The sequence below is a fragment of the Leptosomus discolor genome, chromosome 2 (genome assembly GCF_034619465.1).
Source record: "Leptosomus discolor isolate bLepDis1 chromosome 2, bLepDis1.hap2, whole genome shotgun sequence".
NCBI lineage: Eukaryota > Metazoa > Chordata > Aves > Leptosomiformes > Leptosomidae > Leptosomus > Leptosomus discolor.
In genome coordinates this window covers 104409959-104434994 of record NC_141392.1, presented here as the reverse complement: position 1 = coordinate 104434994, position 25036 = coordinate 104409959, and the positions used below count along the sequence as shown (strand labels likewise).

At 40.4% G+C, this 25036-nt stretch overlaps 1 protein-coding gene across 1 annotated transcript in view; it reads left to right on the top strand.

Moving 5' to 3' along the window:
- Window positions 1–25036, top strand: part of ARHGEF10 (Rho guanine nucleotide exchange factor 10) — a 92600-nt gene that overhangs the window by 20973 nt on the left and 46591 nt on the right. Inside the window, exons 9-17 of the mRNA XM_086460470.1 lie at window positions 547–661; window positions 2499–2611; window positions 7176–7253; window positions 7479–7658; window positions 8938–9054; window positions 10557–10649; window positions 12096–12266; window positions 14075–14220; window positions 17152–17327. Coding sequence (XP_086316596.1) covers window positions 547–661; window positions 2499–2611; window positions 7176–7253; window positions 7479–7658; window positions 8938–9054; window positions 10557–10649; window positions 12096–12266; window positions 14075–14220; window positions 17152–17327 — 1189 coding nt within the window. The remainder of the gene's footprint in view (window positions 1–546; window positions 662–2498; window positions 2612–7175; window positions 7254–7478; window positions 7659–8937; window positions 9055–10556; window positions 10650–12095; window positions 12267–14074; window positions 14221–17151; window positions 17328–25036) is intronic.

The window sequence follows — 25036 nt, the reverse complement described above, 5'->3', positions numbered from 1 at the left end:
TTCTTAATTAAGTCAACTTATTTCTTCAATTAATGAAGTTATTAGTTCTAACATTTTCTGCAAAACAGTGTTTACTGAAAAATATAGTTAATAGTCTAGGGGATTATCTTCAGGTCAGAAGTCCTTTGGCAGAGTTAGTGGGACATTGGAAGAAGGACAAGAAACCTGGCTGTTGATGACCTGTCCATAGTATTTATTTGTTATATAATGTAAAGCTGAGCATTTGAGTTCAGATGTTTGATGCAGAAGGGTTCTTAAGCATTTCTGCTATTTTAGGCTTGTGTACAGTATTGCTATGAAGTAAGTCCCTCTCTCCAGGTTTGATTTTATTAAGAAAAAGTACAGGTGCTCAGTCTGAGCTTTGATGGATCTGCATACTTACTATATATTCATTTGACTTTGGGCTATATTTATTTTTATATACATATATATGTAAAAACTTGACAGTGTTCTTTTTAAAGATGTTTTGATTAAAAGTATTCTGCATGGTATGCTCAAGCATGATCCTATTCACTGAGCATGTAGACTGTATTATTTATCTTCCAGATGCAAAAGCTTATGAGAGCTGCTAGAGAAGGTACCAAAGATGGTCTCGAAAGGACAAAAGCAGCTGTGAAAAAGGGTCGTTCTTTCATCAGAACAAAATCTTTTATTTCTCAAGGTGTGTGCCAATAATACTGTGTTACTCTCTCTAGCCATTTCTGAAAAAGGAAGTGAGTGGCTTAACAGGTTTTTGTGCTGGGAGCTGAGTACTGGATGCATGAAATCAGCTTTATGTCAATAAAGTATGGTATAGTATTCAGTTCAGATGGCAGTATGGTCAATGCATCTTGAGTAGTTTTAGGCTTGGGGCAAGAACCTGAGTGACCAGAGAAACCTGAGGACCACAGATAAGGGTCCACTTAAAACGGAGTCCCACCAGAGTTGTAGATTGGGTAATCTAGGTATTGGGATATGGGGGTATGGAAATCATGTTAAGGTACTAAGTCTGTCCAGTTCCCTCCATTGAGTAACTCATGAATGTCAGGAAGGTCTGCTGTTATGACATGGTTTTCAGTGGAGCGATAGTTGACTATTTAAAAAGTTTGTCATGGCCAAGAGATCACAAATGCTTTCTGTGCTAAAGGGCGGAAGTAGGGGAAGAGACTATTCTGCTTTATCGCAGTTTGGTGATTTTTAATGAAAGCTGAGTTTAGATTGGGAAGACAGTCATCTAAAATCAAAAAAGCTAAAAGTGTTTGTCTTGCTGTAGTTAAGAACAAACATCAGCCCTCTGTCATGAGCCTCAGCAGCAGCAGTCCACAGTTAATTTTTGCAAGAGGCAGGGGGCAGTAACTGAATACTTATTTCTTCTTCAGGATAAGTCTGAGAGGTAGTGTGTCTTTCTGCTGAAGTTTCTGCTCAACTAATTGAACGCTTGTAACTTCAGAGCTTATAAAACTACAGTTTTAGGAAGTTAAAAACACAAGACTGGAACAAGAGCTTTTTAGTGAGCGACCTAACATAAAGCTACATCCTATCTGTAAGGACCAGGACACATCTTACATCCTTGTCATGGCCTCTAACTGCTTCTGAACTTACCTAATTCACACAAACTGTAGTGATCAAAAATGCATCCTCAACTTCTTGCTGTTGCACCTGAGAAAATGATCTGCTTCAGCAGGGCAGTGTTACAGTGGATGTGGCATTCCTTGTTACGTTTCTAGAGGTTAGGTAGCAGACACAGGCTATCTGTGGACTGTTTAATCGCTTAGCCACTTAGCAGATCAGCAGGGAGCTAGTGACAAATTTGTCAAATAAACTCATTAATTCCTCCCAGCCAACAGATCTGCTTCGCTTACTTCCCTTTTTGTTCTAAGACACCGTTTCTCCTGCTGTTCTTTCTCAGTCTCTGCTTGTGTCTGCTTGTTTGGCTGGCTGCATACTGCCACCTATCACTCCACTTTGGAGGTGCTTTTTGCATAAAATTAGTACATAGGGAGCAATGCAGAATCCCTTACTCTCATTTCTGATGAAAGTCAACGTTTTGGTACATTTGGCTACTTATTTTAGTTCAGTTATGCAAGGATGTATGGAATTTTTTAAGCTGGATCATATTATCGGAGTGTTTAATTTCTTCCCAAAGGTCTTTATTTCAAAACTGCCAGCTCTGGAGATGCAGCATTTTAACTCTAGTTGTCATGTCCTGCACTCTGGACAGCCCTGTTCTCCTTGCTGTGAAGAGGGAGTAGAGGTCAAGCAAAAGATGTGCAGGCTGTCTCCTGCTGTATGGATTTTAGAATTTTGAGATACCTTTGAAAGATGCTCTGTATTAGAGCACCCATTGGTGATGGTATTTATGTGATTCACAGAAGTGCTGGGAAATTTCTTTTGCTTGATAAGTGAAAATAAGACTGCTGTGTAATTGCTGTACTTGGATGATAGGATTTTTGCCTTTTTTTCTTCTTTCAGTCTACATGTTGTAAAAGTTGACATTTTGTTTATTCATTTTTTTGTAGATCATAGATCATCGTGTCTGGAAGAAGAAGAGCTAAATTTATTTATTGATGTGGACTGTGTGCATACAGAAGCAATTATGACTCCTATGCCTGAAGGATTATCACAGCAGCAGGTAGTAAGCTTTTGGAAATATGGTCTTCTGCCTCTTTTTCCTCCCCTTCTGCTCTACGTCAGTGGCTCCCAGGTGCCTTGCTCTTCAAACATATTGGTGTTTGACATAAATTAAGTGGATGTCAAATTCAGAACTGAGTAAGTAGGTTTTTTGAGAGTTGATATGTGTGCATATAGTTGCATCAGTCCTGAATTCAGCCAGAGGTGCAAAATGCTGTTTTGCATTATAAAATTCTCTGTAATAATTAGGTTGTTTCACTATCTGAACACTTAAACTAAATGTGATGGTTTTGAGTGAAAAAGAAGAGTATAAGCATTTTTATTGAGTCAGAAGACATTGCTCCAGGTGCTCCGGGATTTGTATTTTAAATGTAGAGAATATCCTGTATGCTCTCTGAATCTTAAGGTTTCTCCTGATTTAATGAAATACAACAAGGGCAAGTGTAGAGTCTTGCATTTGAGAAAGAACAACCCTGTGTACCAGTAGAGGTTGGGGACTGAGCTGTTAGAGAGTAGCGTAGGGGAAAGGGACCTGGGGGTCCTGGTGGACAGCAGGGTGACCATGAGCCAGCAATGTGCCCTCGTGGCCAAGAAGGCCAATGGCATCCTGGGGTGGATTAGAAGGGGTGTGGTCAGTAGGTCGAGAGAGGTTCTCCTCCCCCCTCTACTCTGCCCTGGTGAGAGTGCTTCTGGAATAGTGTGTCCAGTTCTGGGCCCCTCAGTTCAAGAAGAACAGGGAGCTGCTTGAAAGAGTCCAGTGCAGAGCCACAAAGATGAATCAGGGGGTGGAACGTCTTCCTTCTGATGAAAGGCTGAGGGAGCCGAGTCTCTTCAGCTTGGAGAAGAGGAGACTGAGGGGTGACCTTGTTAGTGTTTATAAATACATAAAGGGTGATTGGCAGGAGGATGGAGCCAGGCTCTTCTCGGTGATGTCCAATGACAGGACAAGGGGCAACAGGTGCAAACCGGAGCACAGGAGGTTCCACATTAACATAAGGAAAAACTTTTTCACTGTGAGGGTGACAGAGCACTGGAACAGGCTGCCCAGAGAGGTTGTGGAGTCTCCTTCTCTGGAGACATTCAAAACCTGCCTGGACGCATTCCCGTGTGATCTACTCTGGGTGGTCCTGCTCAGGCAGGGGGGTTGGACTAGATGATCTTTCAAGGTCCTTTCCAACCCCTAACATTCTGTGATTAAAAAAAAAAAAAAATTGTCCCAAATGAAGACAAGTCTACAGAAGAGTATATTTTGCTCTTTTCCGCCTCAAACTCTGTAGTCATTGTGGAAACCACTTCAAAAACCACTGAAATCAGCATCAGTTAAAAATTTTGGCTGAAAATAAATCCTCAGGGTTCATTTTACTTGTATTGTTACAACAGGTAGTAACTATATGAGATTTTTTAGCTTTTGGGGTGTCAAGTCATGAGTTGGTCAGTACCTTCAGAAAATGAGCAAAAAAACAGATTAAGGGGCAGTTGAGGAGAATGTTATAAGTTTTTTGGTTTGCTTGGTGAGGTTTATTTTTCTAATGTTTAGCACAATGCAACTACCAAACTGTCTTACCTTACTGTAGGATTTCATTATGGTGTAAGATTTGAGCATCAGTCTGAATGCTATATTTTCCTTCTTGCCAAATAGGGGTTTGAGAGTTTCACTGGGGCTTTTTGTACGTAATTAACATTAAATGTGTCCCCTTTTGGAAAAATAGGGTGCTCTTAATTTGGAAACTGGTAATTGTTATGTAGGTCATGATGCATGTTGGTTATCTACCAGGAGGAGCTGCCCAAGTGGGCAGGATTTGAGTTAGGAAAGCCAAAGCTCAGCTAGAGCTGGTCAGGTGTGAAGGGCAACAATGAAAGTTTTCTTATGTGTACACTGGCAGCAAAAGGAAGGTTAAGAAAAATACAGGTCCATTGCTTGATGGGGCAGGGACCTCGTGACAAAGGGCACTGAAAAGACTGAGGTACTCAGTGCCACCTTTGCCTCAGCTTTTACTGGTGAGGTTCATCCTCAGCCTCTGAAGCCCCTGAGCCTAGAGGCAGGTCCTGCTGGAGAGAAGCATTACCTGAGTCAGGGGGTGCTGAGGCCAGTTGGACGTACAGGTGTCTGTGGGACCAGAGGGGATGATTTAAGGGTGCTGAGGGTAGGGCCTTTCTCTGTTGTCTAAGGTCAGTGATCAGAAGACTGGAAAAAGTAAATGTCTCACACTCATCCATAGGAAGAGGAAGAAGAAGGATCCAGGGTGGCCTCACCTCAGTCTCTGTGAAGATGATGGAGGAAATGCTCCTGAGAGCTCTTTCTGGGTTTGAAAGGACAGGAGGGTGGTCAGGAACAGTCAGCATAGATGGACCAGAGTCCATTTGTGCCTAACCAGCTTGAGTCCCTTTGAGATGACTGGCTTGTGGACAGAGGAGGGCAGAGGATGTCAGTCACCTCTGCTTTAGCAAGGCTTTCAGCGGTCTCCTAAAGTACCTTTCTAGCTGCATAGGTGAGATGTAGTTCATCTAGGTGGACTAGAAGATGAGTGGAAAACGGGCAAGGACACCATGCTCAGAAGGTAGTCAATGGTACTGAGTCCTGCGGGTGGCCAGTGTTAGTGGTGCCCCTCAGGAGCGGATACGCAGCCTGTGGTGTTTCGTGCCTTTATTAACGATCTGGATACCGGCTGCAGCGTGTGTTGGGAGGAGATACCAAATTGGAGGGGTGCAGCAGGCCGGGGGGGGGGGGGGCGGGGCGGGCAGGGCTTTGGCTCTGACGGGCTGAGGTGGACAGAAAAACTCGAGCAGCTCAACAGAGGCCAGCGGCGGTCCCGGCTGTGGGACGGAGGGGCGCCGTTGCAGGCAGAGGCCGGGGGCCGGCAGGCTGCGCAGCAGCCCTAGGCAGCCCAGCTGCAGAGCTGTGGTGGAGGCCAGCAGGCCCCTGCAGCCGGGCCTGCTCTGCCACCGCGGAGCTGACCCTGGGGGTGTGCTCGCTTTAAACAGCAGGTGGCACGAGAGCTTTTGTGTAAAACCTGGTGCCCGCTCAAGTGCTGTGTCCTGGGTTGGGTCTCGGTCGGGGCAGCTGTTGCTTCGTTCTCATGCAGGGGCCTGAATGTCTGCTGAAAGTTGTTTATGTTTGTAAGCTACTGTTCCTAGCAAAAGTGTGAATATAAATGTAAGGCTTGTATGCAGGCCTCTATTGCAATAACCTATAGGCATATTAAGTATCTATTTTGTGTATTATAGAGCCTGAAAAGAACATTTTCTACAGATATTTATTCTTTTCAGAAGGAAGAGCTGTGACTAAAAGTGGAGTCAGTATCCTTTACCAGACCAGCTGATACATTATACCAAATAAGACACTGCTAAATCCATTCTAAACACAAATTAGCCACAACTAATTTTACCATATGTATCTTTAAGCAAGGCCTCAGATAATTTTGAAGTCTTCCTTTGAAATATCAGTACTTGAAAGAAAATCCTTGCAAAACCTGCACTTAATAACGCAAAATACAAATGCGGAGGATTAAAGGCAGCCGTGGCAGAGGAGGCAGGAGGCCATGGGGATCAGGAGCAGAGAGAAGCAAGTCTGAGATTTGAATTTCATGGTCGTTTAGGCTAGCTTAAAATAGCAAAAGAAGCAGTTTTGCCTTCCCTTGTAGTTGTAGGAAGTGGTTTGATCCTGCCCTTTTGCTGTCTTCTCCCTTAGAGTTCTGCTTTTGAAAGCCCTGGGATGAGCTGGATTAGGAAATGGATTTGGGTGAAAATAAATCCTTAAAACCAGCAAGAAATCTAATCAGTAACAGTAAGAAGTTTAAATTTTAAACCAGCTTGGTTCCCCAGTCCTTTCTGTCATGTCATCTGCACATGCATACAAATGCATTTCAGCTGAATTGCCGAAGCAGGAGGTGGGGAAGGAGGTATGGTAAATAGGCTGTAGTTTGTAAACATGAAATACGGTTGCATTTCCTGAAGCTCTTACTGCTCTGTCAATGGGTATGAATATAGACGAAACGGGGTTTTAACTTGTGTGCCAAAAAAATGCTGACTTAGATACTTTCTCAGTGGTGCAGTTTATATGGCCTTACCTTAGGAAGGCAATTAATGTTTGCTTCTTTATCCTTCAGGTTACTTCTAATAGATTTGTAAAACATATTACAAAAAGAAAATTAATCTTGAAGACTGATTTTGAAAACTGGTTACCTATTTTGTTGCAGAAATTCACCGAAGTAGCCAGCATCATCTTATAGCTATTATTGTTTATGTTAATGCCTAAAATTATACATCTAAAATTAAAAGACAAGTTTTAAAAGTAAAGCTTGGAATTGCAACAGTCAGCAAAGATTATAAATATAGATAGAATAACGGACGGTTGTGTTCTTTAAAATAAATAAATAATTTGAGAGTAATAGTGAATTTAATTACTTGTGAAGAGGCGTAGTATTATTTTATTGCACTTCCCAGTATTGAAATTGCTTTATTTTTCTTGTGTTTTAGTAGTGTGAGAGTTTTATCAGCAGCATTCCCAACTATGGTCAGCGTCTTACCTGATTAGAGCTTCACACACAACTTTGTTTCTTCAACAGGTTGTGAGAAGGTATATTTTGGGCTCTGTAGTTGACAGTGAGAAGAATTATGTGGATGCTCTCAAAAGAATCCTGGAGGTACCTTAATATCTTTTGCAGTTTATAATCTGGAAATTTGAAAAATAATCAAATCCTTAAAGAATCTGTACTGTGACTTATGCAGATTTTGCTACAGATGCTTTTTGCCAAATGTTTGAAGATTTTGTGTGTGCAGACTTACATAAGTTTTTTTCTGCTTGTAGAAGACCCATTTTTTGCTTGTGTGTTTAAATCTATTTATGGTTTTTTTTTTTTCTCCCACAGCAGTATGAGAAGCCCCTTTCAGATATGGAACCAAAATTATTGAGTGAAAGAAAACTCAAAATGGTCTTTTATCGAATTAAGGAAATTCTTCAGTGCCATTCAATGTTTCAGATTGCACTGGCGAGTCGTGTATCTGAGTGGGACTCTGTTGAAATGATTGGTGATGTCTTTGTTGCTTCAGTAAGCAAATGCATCTGAATAGATAATCTGTTTGTATTTTAGGCTTGTTATTGCATCTTCATATCTTTCTGTCTAACTTGGCCACTTTATTCCCATATTCTCCCATGCCTGTGGCAACTGTCAGAGTATGTATGTACCGTCCTGCTAAGGAAACTTACAACACCACATGTCTTCGTCTTGGTTGGTAGATATGAAAGGTTTGTGGGCAAAATTTTCGGGCTTTGCTCAAGCTTTCAGACATTTAAGTAAACAGGGTTGGTTTGTTTTTTTTTTTTTGAGAAGATATTCACAAACCCTCCGAAATTAAGGTGAGATTGAGGCTCAGCATCTCTTAAAAAGTAGGTAGTCATACATAGTATGTTCGGGAGTAGGAAAAAAACGAAGTAGATGATGTCCTGAATTACTGGGTTTTAACTGAGCCTGGGGCACAGGTAAAGAAGTATTTGTAAAACACTATCCCATCCTTAACGGAAGTCCATTGAGTAAAGGACTGAACTAGACATTGCTTTAAATTAGAGAAAACAAGAAATGGCTTTAGTTGATAGAAAGGCATTGTTCCCACCACAAGTGTGTGGGTGGAAAAGGCTGCCTACCTGCTGGCTTGAGTGCTTTGTTCTGTTGCCACCCAGCTGCTGGAAATTACTACCTTTTCATGCCTGCTGCAAGAGAGCTGGGATCTGTGTCTCTGAGTGCTTTGACCCCATTTCAGTCAAAATTAAACGGTTACTAAAGACTTGCTGTTTAAAGCAAGTTGACTTATTTTGACTGAAGTAAGTTACATAGTGTTCATGAGACCACCTCTGCAGAAGAGAGGGATAAAACTACTAAGAAGGCAATGGGCAGCAATCTTACCCTTCACATGGCTGTTTGCAGGCCGCGCAATCTGTCTGCTTTCTTGGTAAACCCTGCCAGCTGAAGATGGGGCATGAAGGCCTTGGGACTTTGCTGGTTCACCAAATGTGGAAGATAGGGAGCAGTGAGATGATCAGGGGATCCCAGCGGCTGCTTTGATTGCCCAGTCCTAGTGTTGTAGCCAAGATGAAGCTATTTCTGTAAATTTTCATTTTGTAATTCACAGCTGTAACATCTTTAAGTTTACAGCCTGTCTCCTACAGAAGGATTATTTTGGGCATTACCAATATTTCTGTAGAGCCAGCAATAGGCCAAGCAAAGCCCTTAGCTCCAAGCAAGGCGGGTCCCTACAGTCCGAGGTCTAGATAGTTATGTTCTCAGGGATCTTTTGTATTTATCGTTAAGGTTTACCCTTTTATCTTTCCAGTTTTCTAAATCTATGGTATTGGATGCATACAGTGAATATGTAAACAACTTTAGTACAGCAGTAGGGATTCTCAAGAAAACATGTGCCACCAAACCTGCCTTTTTAGACTTCTTAAAGGTGAGTTCATTCAATCTTAAAACAGCTAGGCATAAGATATAAATAAGACAGTATAAAATATGAGTTAGGAGGAAATTTGACTGCTGATACTATATATTGTGAGACTGTTTTTATAGACTTTGGTTCTATGTTTTATGGGTTTGGAACAAAAAATCCCCAGAGAATTCACTTCCACTACTGTCTTTTCAGAATAATAACATGATGTTAGATCTAGGATGTATTTTGAAATGCAGAGTAGTTTCATTGTTCAGATCTGTTTATTGGTGTTGGCATGACTGTACTTGGCAAAATATTGGAATTCTTTCATACCAGGTGAGCTTCTGAGGCCTCTTCTTTTTTGGGATTTATTTTACATCTAACTTGTTTATTGTGTTGTGCAGAGTAGTGTAACTAGATTTCCATTCCACAACAATTTCCTAGTATTTTGAAAATTATGTTTCCAATTTGGGGTTGAAATTGAAGATTTTTGTGCAGAATGCTTACTACCCCGATGAATATGATGCTTCTGATGATGAGCATGGGGAGCCTGGTACATGCAGTAGAAGAAACTTCTGTACCTTCCTTTTTTTGCTTGCCCAGCAGCAGTGAAGACTAGAATCTTCACAACTGCTGTTTGGGCAAAAAAAATGTTTGTGGAATTGTGGAGATAAGTATGGAAACAAATTGTTGTGAAGCTGATAGTTGTAGCAATAAGTAGCAATTTAAGCACAACAGTAGTTCAATATTGTTTGGGTTTGCTTTGTTTTTAATATTGAGTGTTTCCTTAACACTCCTTATTTTGGGTCAGCTGTAATTCCAGCCAAAATATTTCCAAATGTTGAAATGTCTTGTACAAACAGGGCTTTTCTGCACATGCAGATGAAATTTTTCTGGTTTTATCTGCCAGTCCTGATAAAACATACGAATCCATTATTCTGGTTTCTTTCCAAACATAAATCAATGTTCTTTTCCTTAGTTGCTTTTAATAAAGAAAATTAAAATCTCTTTTTGTTTGCATAGCACTAGAGATTATGATGTTTTCCTTAGATTTCCTCTTAAAAACACGTAAGTAGTTAGAGATTTATAGTCTCTTAGCCACAAGAAACAGAGCAGCAATAGTAAATTACAGGCTATAAATCAACAGATCACTTAAGTTTTTCAAATTTAAGATCTTGAACAAGTACATTCCCTTTGTGTGCCTGAAGTTAAGCAGATGTTTCGTGCACTGCTTATGCAGAAAGCATGATTGTGCTTTATCAATATATATGTAAGTGCTGCATTGCTGATGTGGCTTTATCCCAGGTGTATTTATTTAACAAGGAGATTAAATTTCAGTGACATGCCATTGTTTTGAGTGTTTTTTTTTTAAAAAAAAAATATAATATTTTTAAATGAAGTCTTTATAGTACCACTGTTATAATTAATGTAAATGATGTAGAAAAAATTTTAGGAAATGTTTTCCTTTCATTCTGTAACTGGTTGAAATGTGCTTACATAAACAGAGTAGCTTTCTTGCATTGCAGCAGTGCCAGGAGTCAAGCCCTGATCGAATTACGCTGTATGGTTTGATGATGAAACCTATCCAGCGCTTTCCTCAGTTCATTCTACTATTGCAGGTAAATAATGTTTACCAAAGTGATGCTCTTGTTGCATTCTTACGTGATTTGGATTTGCTTGTGGGATTGCGTGGCAGCTGTTTTCTACTGGCGGAGCAAACTGCAGTGGAAGTGACCACTGGATCATGGGAAAATGAAAAGAAGACATTTCAGTGCATCATAACATGCTGATCTCATAGTCTGATTGCAGGGTCAGGCAGTAAATACACTGCAGGAAAATCTTGGTAAACTAAATTTACTCTAGATTACTTGCTAGGTTAGATTCAGCTTGTAAGTCACTTCACAGTAAAGCTGTAGTTCAGTTGTGCTAGTTGTTGATATCGGTTCGTTAGCTAATAACACTTCAAAATACCACTAGGAACTTTATGCCATTACTTTACATTTAAGAAAGATACAGGAGGATGTAATTTATGCCTCAGTTCAGAATATACATGGGATGTGGAACAAAAGTGCGCTCTCTCCTTGACTACTTGACTCACGGGACCTGCTGGAGTGTGCTGCAGCTTCCTTCTGACCTGCGGTGTCTTGTTTTCCTTCCCATGGAAACCGGGGATTTGATGGGGACTTCTCAGGTCTCATCTGAACAGGCAGGTGAGGTGCAGGAAGAGCACAGTTCCCCAGTGTAGACCTGCTCCAGACCAACTTATGCTGTTTGTAACTCTTTCCAGACCACGGCAGGTCTATCCCAGTGAGCACTACAAGTTACCTTGTTTTGCAGGTGCCACAGAGGAGGGCAGACATTGGGATGCAGAATCTAGGAATTACTATCGGAGAAGGAGCAGAGGTAGCTGGCGGGGAGCATGTGGGTAGGAAGCAGTGGTGAGAGTTTTGGAAGTGGCAGAAGAGATGGAGTTTGTTGTGGCAGGAAGCCACAGTGAATACACAGGGATTTTTAAGTGCTGTGGGAAAGGAGAAAAAATGTAATTCAAATTGTTCCTACTGTGTGCCTACTAAAGGGAAAGACTTTAAGAAGCTGTTGTGACCTTCATGAAGTAAGTAATACCTCATACTTTGGGATGAGCATGTTGTCAGTGTTTTAGTGATGAATAATAACAGTAAATATTCGAAGAGTTTTAATTTTAAATCATTGTTTACAGACACCTACGTATTACACTAGAATCTTGTTTTTCAAATTGTGTTTAATATTCTGTGCATCTTTTTATTTGTATTTACAGTTGCAGTTTTTACGTTTATTTTCATGTTCCTTCTCTGTACTTTTGTACTGTAAATAAGCTGTATGTGACCCCTTTCCTTGATATCTTAATAGTTCTTAAAGATACTGCAAGTAACAAAAGTGCTGTCTGAATATTCATTAGGTGTTCATTGGTCTTATTCATTAGTAGTACTCAGGTAAAGAATGTCATGGTAACTTTATATCCTGTAGTCTTTTGAACTTGACTTTAAAATTAAACCTAATTTTTGTTTTGTTTTATCATTTCCCCTCAGGATATGCTGAAGAACACTAATAAAGGACATCCCGACAGATTACCTCTACAGATGGCTCTTACAGAACTCGAAACACTGGCGGAGAAGTTAAATGAAAGGAAAAGGGATGCAGATCAGCGCTGTGAAATAAAACAAATAGCAAAAGCAATGAATGAACGTTATCTGAACAAGGTTAGGAAAGTAAGAATGCATGGTGGAAGAGTTAGTTTGTGGGCCTTGAGCAGTCTCTAAAATAGACAGCAAAGAGATGCCTACGTTTTTTTTCTGTAGAGCTCAACAACATGAGGTCATTCTCGTGGTAGGTGCGAGATGTGACCTACCTCCAGGATGGAACAGACTTGCTTGTTAAACCAATGTGTGCTGGAGAAGGCAACATGCTGAAGTAGCGGCAGCAGTATCGATGCTCTGTGGCAATGTAGGAAATAATGCTGTGAAGTCTCATGCCCATTTTCTGTATGGGAGAATTCAACTTTTAATTTTTCCTAGAACTGAGGAATTACTTTCGCATAAAGGAAGGGACCAGTTCCTTATACTGCAGTGCTTCCAACTATGGAGCAATTCAAGATGTGCTGTTGAATGCGTCCAACATTTTCCTTGTTTTAGGGCATATCCTAGTCTTATTTCATTCACACGTTTGGATCATACAATAGAAATGTCTTAAAAGAACTGTAGAAGACATTTGGTAGGAAGGAAGCAAAAATCTTCATTTGAATTTGTTAGTAGCTATCTGTATTGTGAATATATGTATGCTTGTCTTACTTGCATCATAAATGGTTCCTTCTTTCCAATGAGAAGGGCCATAAATGCTTCAATTATTGCTTTCTTGAAGTTACAGATGATTATACTCTGGACTCATTCTGGGATGGAGTAATGGGGACATGCTGAAGGAGTGCAAGGAAAAGGGGTTTTTTTTGGTGATGCATAAAAGCATAGTTTTTAGGAAAACAGTAGAACACACTTGTAAGCTATTTATCAGAATTGGGATACTGAATTTATTGTCATACTGGAACAGTATTTCCACTCTAATCCATCACAAGATGGATTCAGACATTTTACTTTCTTTTATAGTTCTCCTACTCCTGCTTTTTCAAGCAGCTACTAATCATCTATAAATAGCTGAAGGAGTTCAAGACACAGAATGTGTTTTTTAAGAGGTGGTCTAGGTTTCCTTTTGTCAGTCAATATCAACTGTAAAAATTTGTGTTATGCACCGGGAGGATGAATTGATAGATACATGGATAGTCACTCCAAATCACACAGGACCCTGTGTGCCCGGTGAGTTAATATTTGCATATACAGTTTTGGAATAATGCCAGGCAGGGTGAGATGGGTGGTGAAGGAGGTGGATGGATAGGAAATGAATTATGTGCCGTTTTGTTCTGTTGGCCACCACGGGAGCGTGTTTGACCTGTGGGGGATTAGTTCACACTTGCACACAGTGCTGATCCTCGGCCCCTGAAGGCAAGCAGCAGGAGCAATTTACATGCCCTGCATCTCTTGTACATGTCGTCTTCTCCATGGCTGGTGGTAACCTGCCAGCCACGCTCCTTGGCCAGGTGGGCAGAGCAGGCAGGGACCACTCTTCCTCCTCCCACCCTGACTTCCTGCTTTGGGACAGCTGGAACCATGTGTAGTGCTTCAATGCATTGTGAAAGAAGGGATGAGGGAAGGAAACCACAAAAATTGTGAAAGCTATAATTTGTTTTTGCTAGGGGACCTTTATCAGTGTGGAAGATTTTCAGAGAAATTACGTTCCATATTAAGACTGAAAACCCCTGCCATACTGATGGCAGCAGAAGTTACTGCGTTTCTAAATGAAAAGCAAATTAGTAAAGAGGCTCAATTCACTTGGCAAATCCACCTGTGAACACTTGTACTAGGATGGCAAGTGATATCCTGTTGAATTTTCTTTTACTTTTTGCAACAAGTGTTAGACGTACCATGTGTAACATAAAATGTCGATTGTTTTTGAAATCTAGCTACTCAGCAGTGGAAACAGATACCTCATACGGACTGATGATATGGTTGAGACGGTTTACAATGACAAAGGAGAAATTATCAAAACGAAAGAACGACGGCTTTTCATGTTAAATGATGTGCTGATGTGTGCAACAGTAAATATTCGGTGAGAATTGATTCGTATTTTTTAAATGATCATTCAAGCTTCAACGGCAAAGATGACACTTAGCAAAATTTTTATTTATTGTTGTTTTTACTGTGGCTAATGATTTCGAAGAGTAGTCATAATAAGTGCATCACTAGCTTTGTTACAGTCCTCTAAATTGCCTGCTGATATTTGGAAGTTCTAGAGTAAATTTGTAAGATGATGATTACCGATAGAAATGCTCTGTAGTGCGTAGTTATTGCTGTGTATTAGTGTTTAATGGAGCACGGGCATGCCAAGGTAGGATTTGTTTCTGTTCTTCCTTAAATTCATACTGTCACACACACAAATCTGTAACTGACACAATTTGCAAATTTAAGAAAAACCACAAAGCTAATGCACATAGCCAGAACAAACCTGGAACTCACTAACAAAGTTCCAGCTGGGGAAGGGTTTTTATCTCTGAGACCAAACACTGAAGGATTAAAGCTGAGGTGCTTTGAAGAAAGCATTCTTTCATAGTGCCTTCTGTGTTGTAGTTGACTGTTGTGATTACTGTTACTGTACCTCTGTCTACCAAGGTGACACTCACATTCAAATGTTGCTTGTGTCATAAATTGCTTTATGTGATGATACATTCTGACAGAGAAACCAGACCATTAAAATCTTCAAAGAACAGCTTTTCTTAAGCATGGTATGAGCCGATATCTTAGTTTATTCCTGAAATATGAATACAGTACGTATTTTTGTAATCGTGTGAATTCTCAGTCTCATATTAGTGAGTGAGAAGTGCCATGTAATAACTGCCCTTCAGAGAATGAAGGAGCTTGTTAATTATCCTGTGATTCTTTTCCTTTACAAATTCTCAGGTGCTAAGTAACACCTGGATATTTTCTAATAGTCGTTTGCAAGAAAATTGCTTTCAACCATTTATATTTTTTCGTCTTGCATACCGTCATTGTCTTGGATTTTCTGTATTTGTCCCTGAAGTGGCAATGTGCAGTCTGTTTTCATTTTCCATGTGAAAAGTTCATGATTATGTCAAGTCCCTGGGTTCCTTATTAAGTTAGCAGTTCGGGTTATCACAGCGCTGTTGTTCCCGTGAGCGTTAACTGGTTCTGAGCAACCTCCTTTGGGATGGTAATTGGGCACGCATGTGTCATGGGGGTTTGCTAACTCTGAAAAAGTTTAATTATGGTTTTCTCTAGCAGTTAAGGTGTTTTTTCCAGCCTTCTTATTTTTATAGCAGTGAGTTTTTAGAATAATCGAATGCACTTTTAGGGTTGTTCACTAATAAAAAAAAAGGTGTTTGACTTCCTTGGGGTGTTCAGTTGCAGGTGCATCTGCCTGCAAGCTGTGTGTGTGGATTTAGGATTCCTCAATGATTTCATGGACACTCTTAGATTTTTACTGCAGAAGAAACTACCAGTGTTATGCAAAATATAGTTAGGGACTGAAGGAAATCATCTGCCAGATTTCACATATGACACCTGTATGCAGCCCAGAAGTTTTTGTTCAAAATAAGCGTATGCTATAGAATGTACCATTTGCCTGTTTGGCTCACAGAGGATGAGCTTTATTTCTCTTCATTTTAGTATATAGAAATTAGGCATCTAACCTAAGATAGGCTTCTGTTATAGCAGTGGTTTTCAACATGCATACCTACAGATTTACCCTGGAGCTGTAGACTTCTTCAGAAGCTTTTCATATACATGTAGCTGCACAGTATGTATCAGCTCACTTTTCTTAACCACCTTTTGCTAACCTTTACAGAAACAGCCAGGCATCCCAGGAGCCTGGGGACCGTTGGTTCCAGACCAATTTTCTATAGCTGGCAAAAGATGTGTGTTTCTAAAGAGTGCGTAAACCTTAGAAGGTCCTTCTTACATGTAGTCTAGATGACTGGCTTGAACCGGAGACCTAACTTCTGAGTAGCAGCAGTTGGACAGGGTGGATGCTATCCCTAGTGACTCAACAGCTGTGTCCCACCTATTCTTGTTTTCTTTATTCTGAACTAGATCAGGAGTTTATAAATATTTACTGAAGCTGTAGCACTTGTGTTTGTTGTTCATACTTGCCCCTTCATTGAAGCAAAAGTGTGACTGTGTTGCAAATGGGTAGCTGAACATCAGCATTTAGGTACTGTTCTCAATAAATGCATTTTGCTGATTTCTCCCAAGCATTTAACTTCTCTATTTCAGTAATACTTTCTGTGAAGTAGACCTTTATTGTTCACTTTAACATCTCTTTTGTCCTTTATAATAGGTGTGTGTTGTATGTGCTTGAATGTGAATAAGGAAATGAAGGAAAGAAAGGAAAAGGAGTATTAATGTCATTTCTATTTCAAGTGAACTTCCTCAGTGTGCTGTTTCCTCTGAAATGCCTGTTATGATACACACTTCCTTTAGCAGCAGCTCATGTGGGATTACTCTCAGAAGCCACAGGACTTTGAAGATCTGCTGTAAAGAATATCCTGGGCTGTGGGGCTCAGCAGAAATGCTAGCTTGTCAGCCCCTGGGAAGTCGCGTTACCCTTCCTGCTGCCAATAGTCATTCATAGGTCCCATCATCCATGCTTCCCTAAATGTAGCATTTACTTATTTGGAGCACTGTTTCAAAAGAATTAGAGCCAAAGTATCATCCTAAGCACTCATATTAGGATGTTAAAAATGCATGTTGATCTTAAAAGCTGGTCATTTATGTTTTGTTATAGAAGTGCAGGGACTGTTGTTGGTAGTCCTATGCTGTTTGTAAACGGAATTATCTGCACCTGCATAGCCAGTCTTTGCATTCCAGGAAAGGTCAGTCACAGAAGTTGGCGTGATGCATGTATTTGTTTCAAGTTGTGCATGGTACTCCGACTGACAAACAGTGGATTTTAGAAGCTAAAATAATAAATAGGATGCCATGAAACATAGTTGCTTGTCACAGCAATAATTTGTGCATCTTCCAGCTCTTCCTGTGAAAGCAGTGGCACCGTGACAACTGGCCAGAGGTATTTATTGAAGTGGAGCGTACCACTGGGACAAGTGGAAGTCATAGAGTATGGCAGCAGTGAGGGACAAGGAGAGAACTGCAGGTTTCCACCCCAGCACTCTGCTGAAAATGTCATCATTAACTCTAAGCCAAGTAAGTGACAGGAGTTACTGACTTTTACAGACTTTTTTGTTATAACCCATATTGGAATTTCAGTGGGCTGCTGGAAACAAAGGAAAGCATTTTGTGCATGAAGACTTCTGTAACATGAACAGTGATACAAACTCTTTGGAAAGTGAGAATCCGTAAAGTTATAGCCCATCTCCTGCCTTGCACCATGGGTTACTTGTCCTAGTTTAGAGTTCTATGCATGAATGCATAAAGAGTTTTAAAGCATGAATGTGTGTGGGCGTGCACAAAGGTGGTTTTGGTGTTCTCTGCCGGCTGTCCCATGGTAGCTGGTCACACATACGTTCCTTACCCAATAGTTAAAGCAAGGAGGTTTCTCTCAATAAAAATGACCAGCCACCCTGTAGCTGTGGAATAAAAGTCTGGACACAAGTGGTTACTGCAGGTAAGCCCATAGTATCCCACCCTTCAAACTTAGTAACAAATGCTTCAGAAAAAAACTTCAATTTTAATTTTAATGAATGCTTTTGAAATACTATGCTAATTTCCTCCTAGTCTCTCTCCAAAAGCAATCTCAAGCTCTGAAGTTTGCACGTTCGTTCTGTGCTTGTTAATCCATCCTACAAGCCTACCAACTACCCTCAAGAGATGTATGAATTTCAAGAGTTTACTCGGTAGCTAGTCTTTCTTTTATAATGAGTTATTTTTGTATCCTGTATTTTGCCTAAATATTTTTAAGTGCATTTAATATATCGAGATTGTGATCGCCGTTAATGGACTGTAACTTATGCTGGTTTCAGTGCTAGCTCTGGGCATTATTTCACACTACATTTATTTTATATTGCACCTGTGGCCTCATGAATTTTCCCACAGTTGTGCTATAAGGATGCATAAATGTTACCCTTCAGAATGATCTGAGGTGCAGCTGCAGCATTTAGTACCTCCCATATTCTCCAGGATGGTTATTGTCGGGTCTTCTTGCTCCTCCCTTTGTAAATAGCCACAGAAAATTTTTGTAGGTACTTATGTCTCAGTTTCAAGGATGACTTCATGCTTGTAACTCCTTTTAAGTATTAATGGGCTACTCAGACAATGAGATTAAAGCTCTTACTTTATCATTTACCAGCTGCTGTAGGCATGACTATGAGAGGAGTGTATATAAGGGGGGGGTCCTTCTTGTAGGTGAGTGTGGGAGGAACAGCTTGTACAATATTCCTACTGTGACTTTGTGCGGCAGCTTCACAGACGATTAGACCAAATCCTTGCCTGTCAGCAAGATCAGATGGAGAAGTGGAGCATGAGGGGAGAAAGAAAAACTCTCACCCAAACAGTCCTGTAGAACCTACTTGAACCTTTTGTCTTTGAGGGTTCTGAGCTTTGTGATGTTTGGTGACAATATCATGAGAAAAATAAATGACTTTGTACACCATTTGTAGTTTCAACCTTCAGGTAAAATGGTACTCAGTAGGTAAAAGATGAGCTGAAATAATTGTTCTCTTGGTAAGCTCTGATCATTGTATTAGTTCAGTCTTCTCCTAATAAGAGGTATCAAAAGATAAGAATTTAAAAGGATATAACAAATGAATGGTTATACAAATGAATAAATCTTCCCTCAGCTTTAATCAAACGTTTCTGCTAAATGATCCAACTAAATTGAATATAACCAGTTGTGAAAGAGGGAGAGCATAACCTTGCTGTTTGCATGTACTGCTGTGTCTGCGCCAGCTGTTACTCTGAATGCAGACATGTCCAAAGTGGCCTGTGTGGGCAAGTTTGAATGCACACCTAATTGTGTCAGTTATTCTGTAGAGTTACCCCCTTAGTTCCAGTCTTTTTGGTTGCTGAAGATTACAGAAGCTGAGAAAGTACAGTCTTCTTGCACAGGGAAAGAACTGGTGAGACTTTGTGTAATGGTTCACTGTTGCGTCTTTATTTGCACCCACCAAGACGCTGTCGTGGTAGTATCACATTGTTGGTGAGACTCTTGGGTATTTGCCACAAACTGCAAAGGACTACCAGCGAAATATTGTCATTCTTTGCCTGAAACTGTGTCATCATAAAGTTATGTTCTGTTTCTCTCTGTTTTCAAAGTATACCAAGAAACTGCTGTGGTGGAATCCCAGTGACCTCATACTATGTGGTTTTAATAACATCTAATGATCAAGAACAATTTGGGATGCTGCAGGCAAAATCCTGCTTCCATGATGTAGATCCATGTCTCAGACCTTATTTTCAGCTCCCATTTCCAGTTTGCGGGAACTGGAGAGGTACAGAATAATGATGATTCTGTGTAAAAACATTAAGTAGTAGGGGGTCACCTCTTCCATTTCTGGAGGACTGAGAAAAATTGGTTTGTATCTGCAGCACACCAGGTTAAATACTTGACCCCTGGAAGATCGGTATTCTCACATTACTGCTGGGGTTAGCAAGGATTCTTGCTAATGGATTCTGGTTGTGTCCTTGTGAGGATTACTGGTTATTGGTTACGCTTCTCTTATCATGGCATCTTTTTTCTCCACCAAAATCCTTTTTTTGAGGAGGCAACTATCACAAGCTTATCTCACTGTTTATTATTGGCTAAATGCAATTGGTGCTTTCAGCTTTCTGCGATGCTGCAAGAAAGGATAACGTAGCTTAAAGATGCAAACTTTACTTTGGGTGCTACAGAGAAATTAATAGCTGAATTTGAACTTGCCTCATATAGGCTTTAATATGCAATGGTTGAAAGGTTTTACGAGTACTTATAAATCAAGGGCGTACTTTAGTACTGTTTTAAGGTGAAGAACAAGAGCTGCATGAACTTGATTTTCACTTGGCAAAATCATCAGTTTGCAGTTTTGTACCTAGTTCTGCTTTGTGTACCAGTCTTTTACTTCTGAATTCTAGAGGAGAACACGCTTGGAGTTTTAAGTTCGTGTCCTTTTTTTTTTTTTTTTTTTTTTAAAGCCCTTTGTCTTTTGGCTGGAGAAAGTGTGTGGCCTGAGGGTGTGGGAGGAAAGCAGGAAAATTTCCAAAAGTAGATTATGAGTTCTTTTAGTTATGAACATGGAGAAGGATTGAAGTATCAGCTGTTTCACAGTCTTTTATTTGTATGCTTCTGATATTGTTTCCTAGTGGAGTGCAATTATTATTTCCGTTTGCTTCCTGTAACCGTATTTAAAGCAGAAAACGTTTCACGTTCTCAGTCTTCAGAAAAAAAAGGCGTGTTTATCGGATCACATTTCACTAAGGAGATCAGACAAAGTCCTGTTTCATGTACTGGAGTTAGTCTTGCTTGAAGATCTGTGAGTATGAGTCTGTGGCATCCCAACAGGATGGTTGCTGTGGAAGTAGTTAACTTTGTGTGCCAAAGAGGCCTGATGTGCTAATTTTCTTCTGTAGAACCACGTGCAGAAAAATGCAAGATAAAGTTTTTCCCTAGTAAATCTCTGTACTGCTTCTGGTAGGCTGTTGCTGTTCTCCCCTCCTTCACAATCTGTCCATGTGCAGAAGCACAGACACATTCATAGAACTGAAAAATTGTATTAGTATAGGAAAAGAGGAATATTTTCATAATGAACAGGAAGTTGTATATACTTGGTCTTCATTTACTTGTGCTGGAAGAATTGTGTTATGTAATGTCGTTCAGTAAGAGATATTTGAAGCGTATTTTAGGGTGGTTATTGGAGCATTTGACTTAATCCTGTGGTAAGATATGAAAACTACTATAATGGTAGGTGAGGCTGCTGGGTTGAAGGCCCTTTAGCAGGGCCTGTTGCAATAGGGCAAGAGGTAATGGTTTTAAGCTAAAAGGAAGTAGACTCAACCTGGATATAAGGAATAGATTTTTTATGATGAGGGTGGTGAAACACTGGAACAGTTTGCCCAGAGAGGTGGTAGAAGCCCCATCCCTGGAAACATTCCACGTCAGGTTGGATGGGGCTCAGAGCAACCTGATCCAGCTAAAGGTGTCCCTGTTCACTGCAGGGGGATTGGACTGGATGACCTTTAAGGGTCCCTTCCAACCCAAACTATTTTATGGTTCTGTGAAACAAGAACAGTGATTCAAGACCCAAAAAGAACTCAGCAAAAGTAGTTATGTGATACGGGGATGACCCTGGGTTTTAAATGGTTGAAAAGTTCAAAATGAAACACTTCCCTTAATTACACGTCTTCCTTCTGTAATGTTAGTTAGTGAATTCTGTTCTTCCACACAGTTGTGTTGATTCATGTATTGATTTCACCTCTTGTTTCTGTGAACTACTGAAAGTAATGGATTCAGCATTCACATCTGGGATATTGGTTTGATTTTGTTTTCCTTCCCCCCCCCCCCCAAGGTAGTTATAGGTAACTGGTTTATTATGGACCCGGGGAAGTGAACATTAAGTTTAAGGTCTCTTGAGTTTTAGTGTTTTCTCTGTCATGAGTTTGGTTGTATGTTCATGGGTGAGTCTTGCTATTTGTGTACCTCACTTTCCCCACCTATAAAACATGCTGTGTTCTGCGTAGGAACCCTAAACGCTCAAAAGACCTCAGACATCTAGTATGTCCAGAGGGAGTCTAATGGAGGGCACTGGTCACTTAAACATGCCCACAGGTAAATTGGTATCTTTGATAATCATGTTATCTCACAGAGAAGCTGAAAGAGTAATCTGTGACTATTCAAGTACTAAGTTATTGCCTACTAATTTTTTGTGAATTTTGTGTCTTTAATTATTTTAGATGCTTACAGCGTCTAAAGCAATTAACACATTTGTTCTGGTGTTGTTTGGTTTTTTTTTTGCTAATACATGCTGTTTCATCCTGAATGATCTTTAGTAGTTGAAAGGATTTACCTGCTGGCTATTTCCTTGTTTTTTGGTTTATTAGAGATTTTTTTTTTTCATTGGCTTTTGAGGAAATTTACTGCATCGCTGTATTCTAGTGAGTGATGCTTACTCAATCAAAATGGGTGAGAAGTTGAATTTATGGAAAGAGGGCACCAAGAAAGTTAAATGCTACACAGACTTTTCTGATAAAATAGAGGATGTGTAAAAGAGCAATGAATACAACTACGTTTTTAGTATGTCATATTAATACATATTTTAAATATGCCTTCCAAAGATATAAAAAGTATAGTCAAAGGCAAATTTGTAACTTCTTATCAAAATGTACTATATTGCCCTCTAGAAGAATCAGAAGTTGACCTTCACTTGCAAGTCATTTGTCTATATATAAAGTCACTGAAAATACATGTATTTCACTGCCCTTTAAATAGGAGTATGGGAGCAAAAATTTCAGTTCAATTTCTCAGACTCCTGGCACGTGTTATTAGGAGTTTGCAGCACTTTATGCAAAACTGTTGATGGATCATGCAGTGCAGTTTCTGTGCTGAATGCCTGTTTGGTGCTGCAGCGACAGCAACCACCCCGAGTTGTCTGTTCTCTGGTTCCCAAGAACCAAAAGGGTGAGCTGTAAAAGTTTTTTACAGCGATTTTGTGTAAGGAGACCAGACTACAGAGACTCTATAGAAGCAAAGGGAGAGGGCTAAGCATCTTGCCATTTCTGCGTGAGAAACCAGTGCCTGTCAGCGGTGTTCTGCTGCTGATCCTGTTGATTAGGAGCCATGCACAGCATAGCCTATTACTTAAGCAAAGAACCATTTAATTTGAGCCATATGGCTAAAGGCTGAAAGAGAAAATGAGCAAGACCCGTCTGTACTACATATCGTGCAGTGATGAGTGTAGGAGATAACAGTAAAATGAAAAAACAGGTTAGCATATTTGTGTTTATTGCTTCAGTTTAGTGGAGTTTTTGTTTCACAGGTTTACAGTTTGTGACTGAGATCAAACCTCAGCACTGCTAAACCATGGCTTCTCTCCTTTTCTGGTCAGACTTCCAGGCATACGTTTGTACTCTGTTTCCCCTCGCCTGTGGTTTTGATCTCTGTGGGGTTTGTTTATGGCCAAATGTAGTAGTGACGATGCTGAAGCGCAGGCATGATTCCTCTCTTCTGAGTTCCCTTCCGTTTGATGCAGTCACTTCGTGTAGGTCTCTGAGCGTTGCCAGGGAAACGGGTAGGGATGTGTGATGGGCTACAGTGTGCACTTGTGTTTCTGTCAACGCCTCGCTTAGTGGAAGGACAGCTCTTCTCAAAAACAGAGATAGTGCTGCTGTTACAGCCGTTGCCATTAAAGCTGGTTTTTTGCTGGTTTGACTAGTGAGAAATATAGGATTGAGGAAGGGAAAAAAAAAAAAGCTTTATCATCAGTTTAAGGACAATTGAAATATAATGTCCACAGTAACAAAGACTAAATATTAAGTGGGGTACTAACTCTAGCATTGGCGATAAGGTAGGTTTTAAAAAGGATGATGCGGCATGAATTGCTAGTTGAACTTTAATCTCTGTGAAATACGTATAAATAATAATTTAAATCTTTATTTTAAAACCATTGAAAATAATACTGTACACTAAAGGAGATGTAATATGTTCATAAATGTAAACTGTCATTGAAGTATGCAATCAAAACACCAGAGATTTTGAATGTCTAACTCCCAACAACCTGTTCAGCTGAGCAAAACAGATGACATTAAATGTTCACTTGTTAAGCGGATGTATGTTTCTAGCTGGTAGATTAGGCGCAGAATAAATTAGTGTTACGTGTTTGTCTCACACACTTAGGATGAGATTCTTCTCTTTGCATTTCGTATTTGTTATAGTGGTTATAGGGCTTGACGTTCGCCTCCTATAAACCTTTTACTGTGTCACCAGGGGTCTCATCCACGTCTTGACATAGAGTAGTAAAATGAGTAGAAACCTAGCTATAAGCAAGTGAGTATGAAAGAGGGAGGTAATCTCCTCACAGTACAATTTCCACATGTATTGTTATAGATAGTCTTGTGAGAACTCCAGTGTAAACCTCTGGCAGCTTGGCCAGTTTAGACACCTGCAGACCTGTCTTGAGATCCTTGCAGTACTTTCATTGTTTAAACACCTTCACAGTTGTGTTTTCGCTGCCTGTTTATGTCAGTGTTTATGTTCTCACATCCAGTTGTTCTCTTGCCCTTTGTGCCCATGCAGGTGTACCCCAGAGGTCTTGTGCAACCCCTCTCCCTCCTCAGGAGGGCAGGGGCTTCCAGGTCCATGCTGCCTTCAGCCTTCCTCTTCGGGACCTGTGAAAGGAAAGGGCCATGGCACCTCTCGGGTCTTCCTTCCTTGTGAGAACAGAGCCAGGAACGGGAGTTCCTCCGATCCATACCTGCACTCAGTACGTAGTCCCGGAAGACACCTGACAGTTGTCCCGGCTAGCTTGATGTTGATGAGCCAGGCTGTGGGGCCCACACTTGTCAGCATATCAGAGCTCCAGTGTTTCTCCCTCCTATTGCTTTCACTTCCTTCCTCATCTCTGGCACAGCACGGCTGCTTCTGTCACCAGGAAAAATATTTATGGCATTTTATCTCTGAAATTTGCTGTGCAGTCAGGATTAGCTGGAGTTTAATATAATCCTGAAGCCATGCTGTCAATGTATGAGCTGCTTCTCACCGTCTCAAGAGGCTTTGTGTTTCCTTGGTGTTCTTGCATAATTTTACTCACAAAGGGTGTAGCACTATGACTTTAATACCTTACTCAGTATTTGCAGTTGCAAGCTGTTGATTTTATCTTCACGTTGCTCAAGCTGTGTGAATAAGCAGTTTTGTGGTTGGACTGTACTTTTTTTGTGCAATCTCTTTCTTTGCTGTTCAGGTCTGACACAATGAGCATACAGCAAGACAG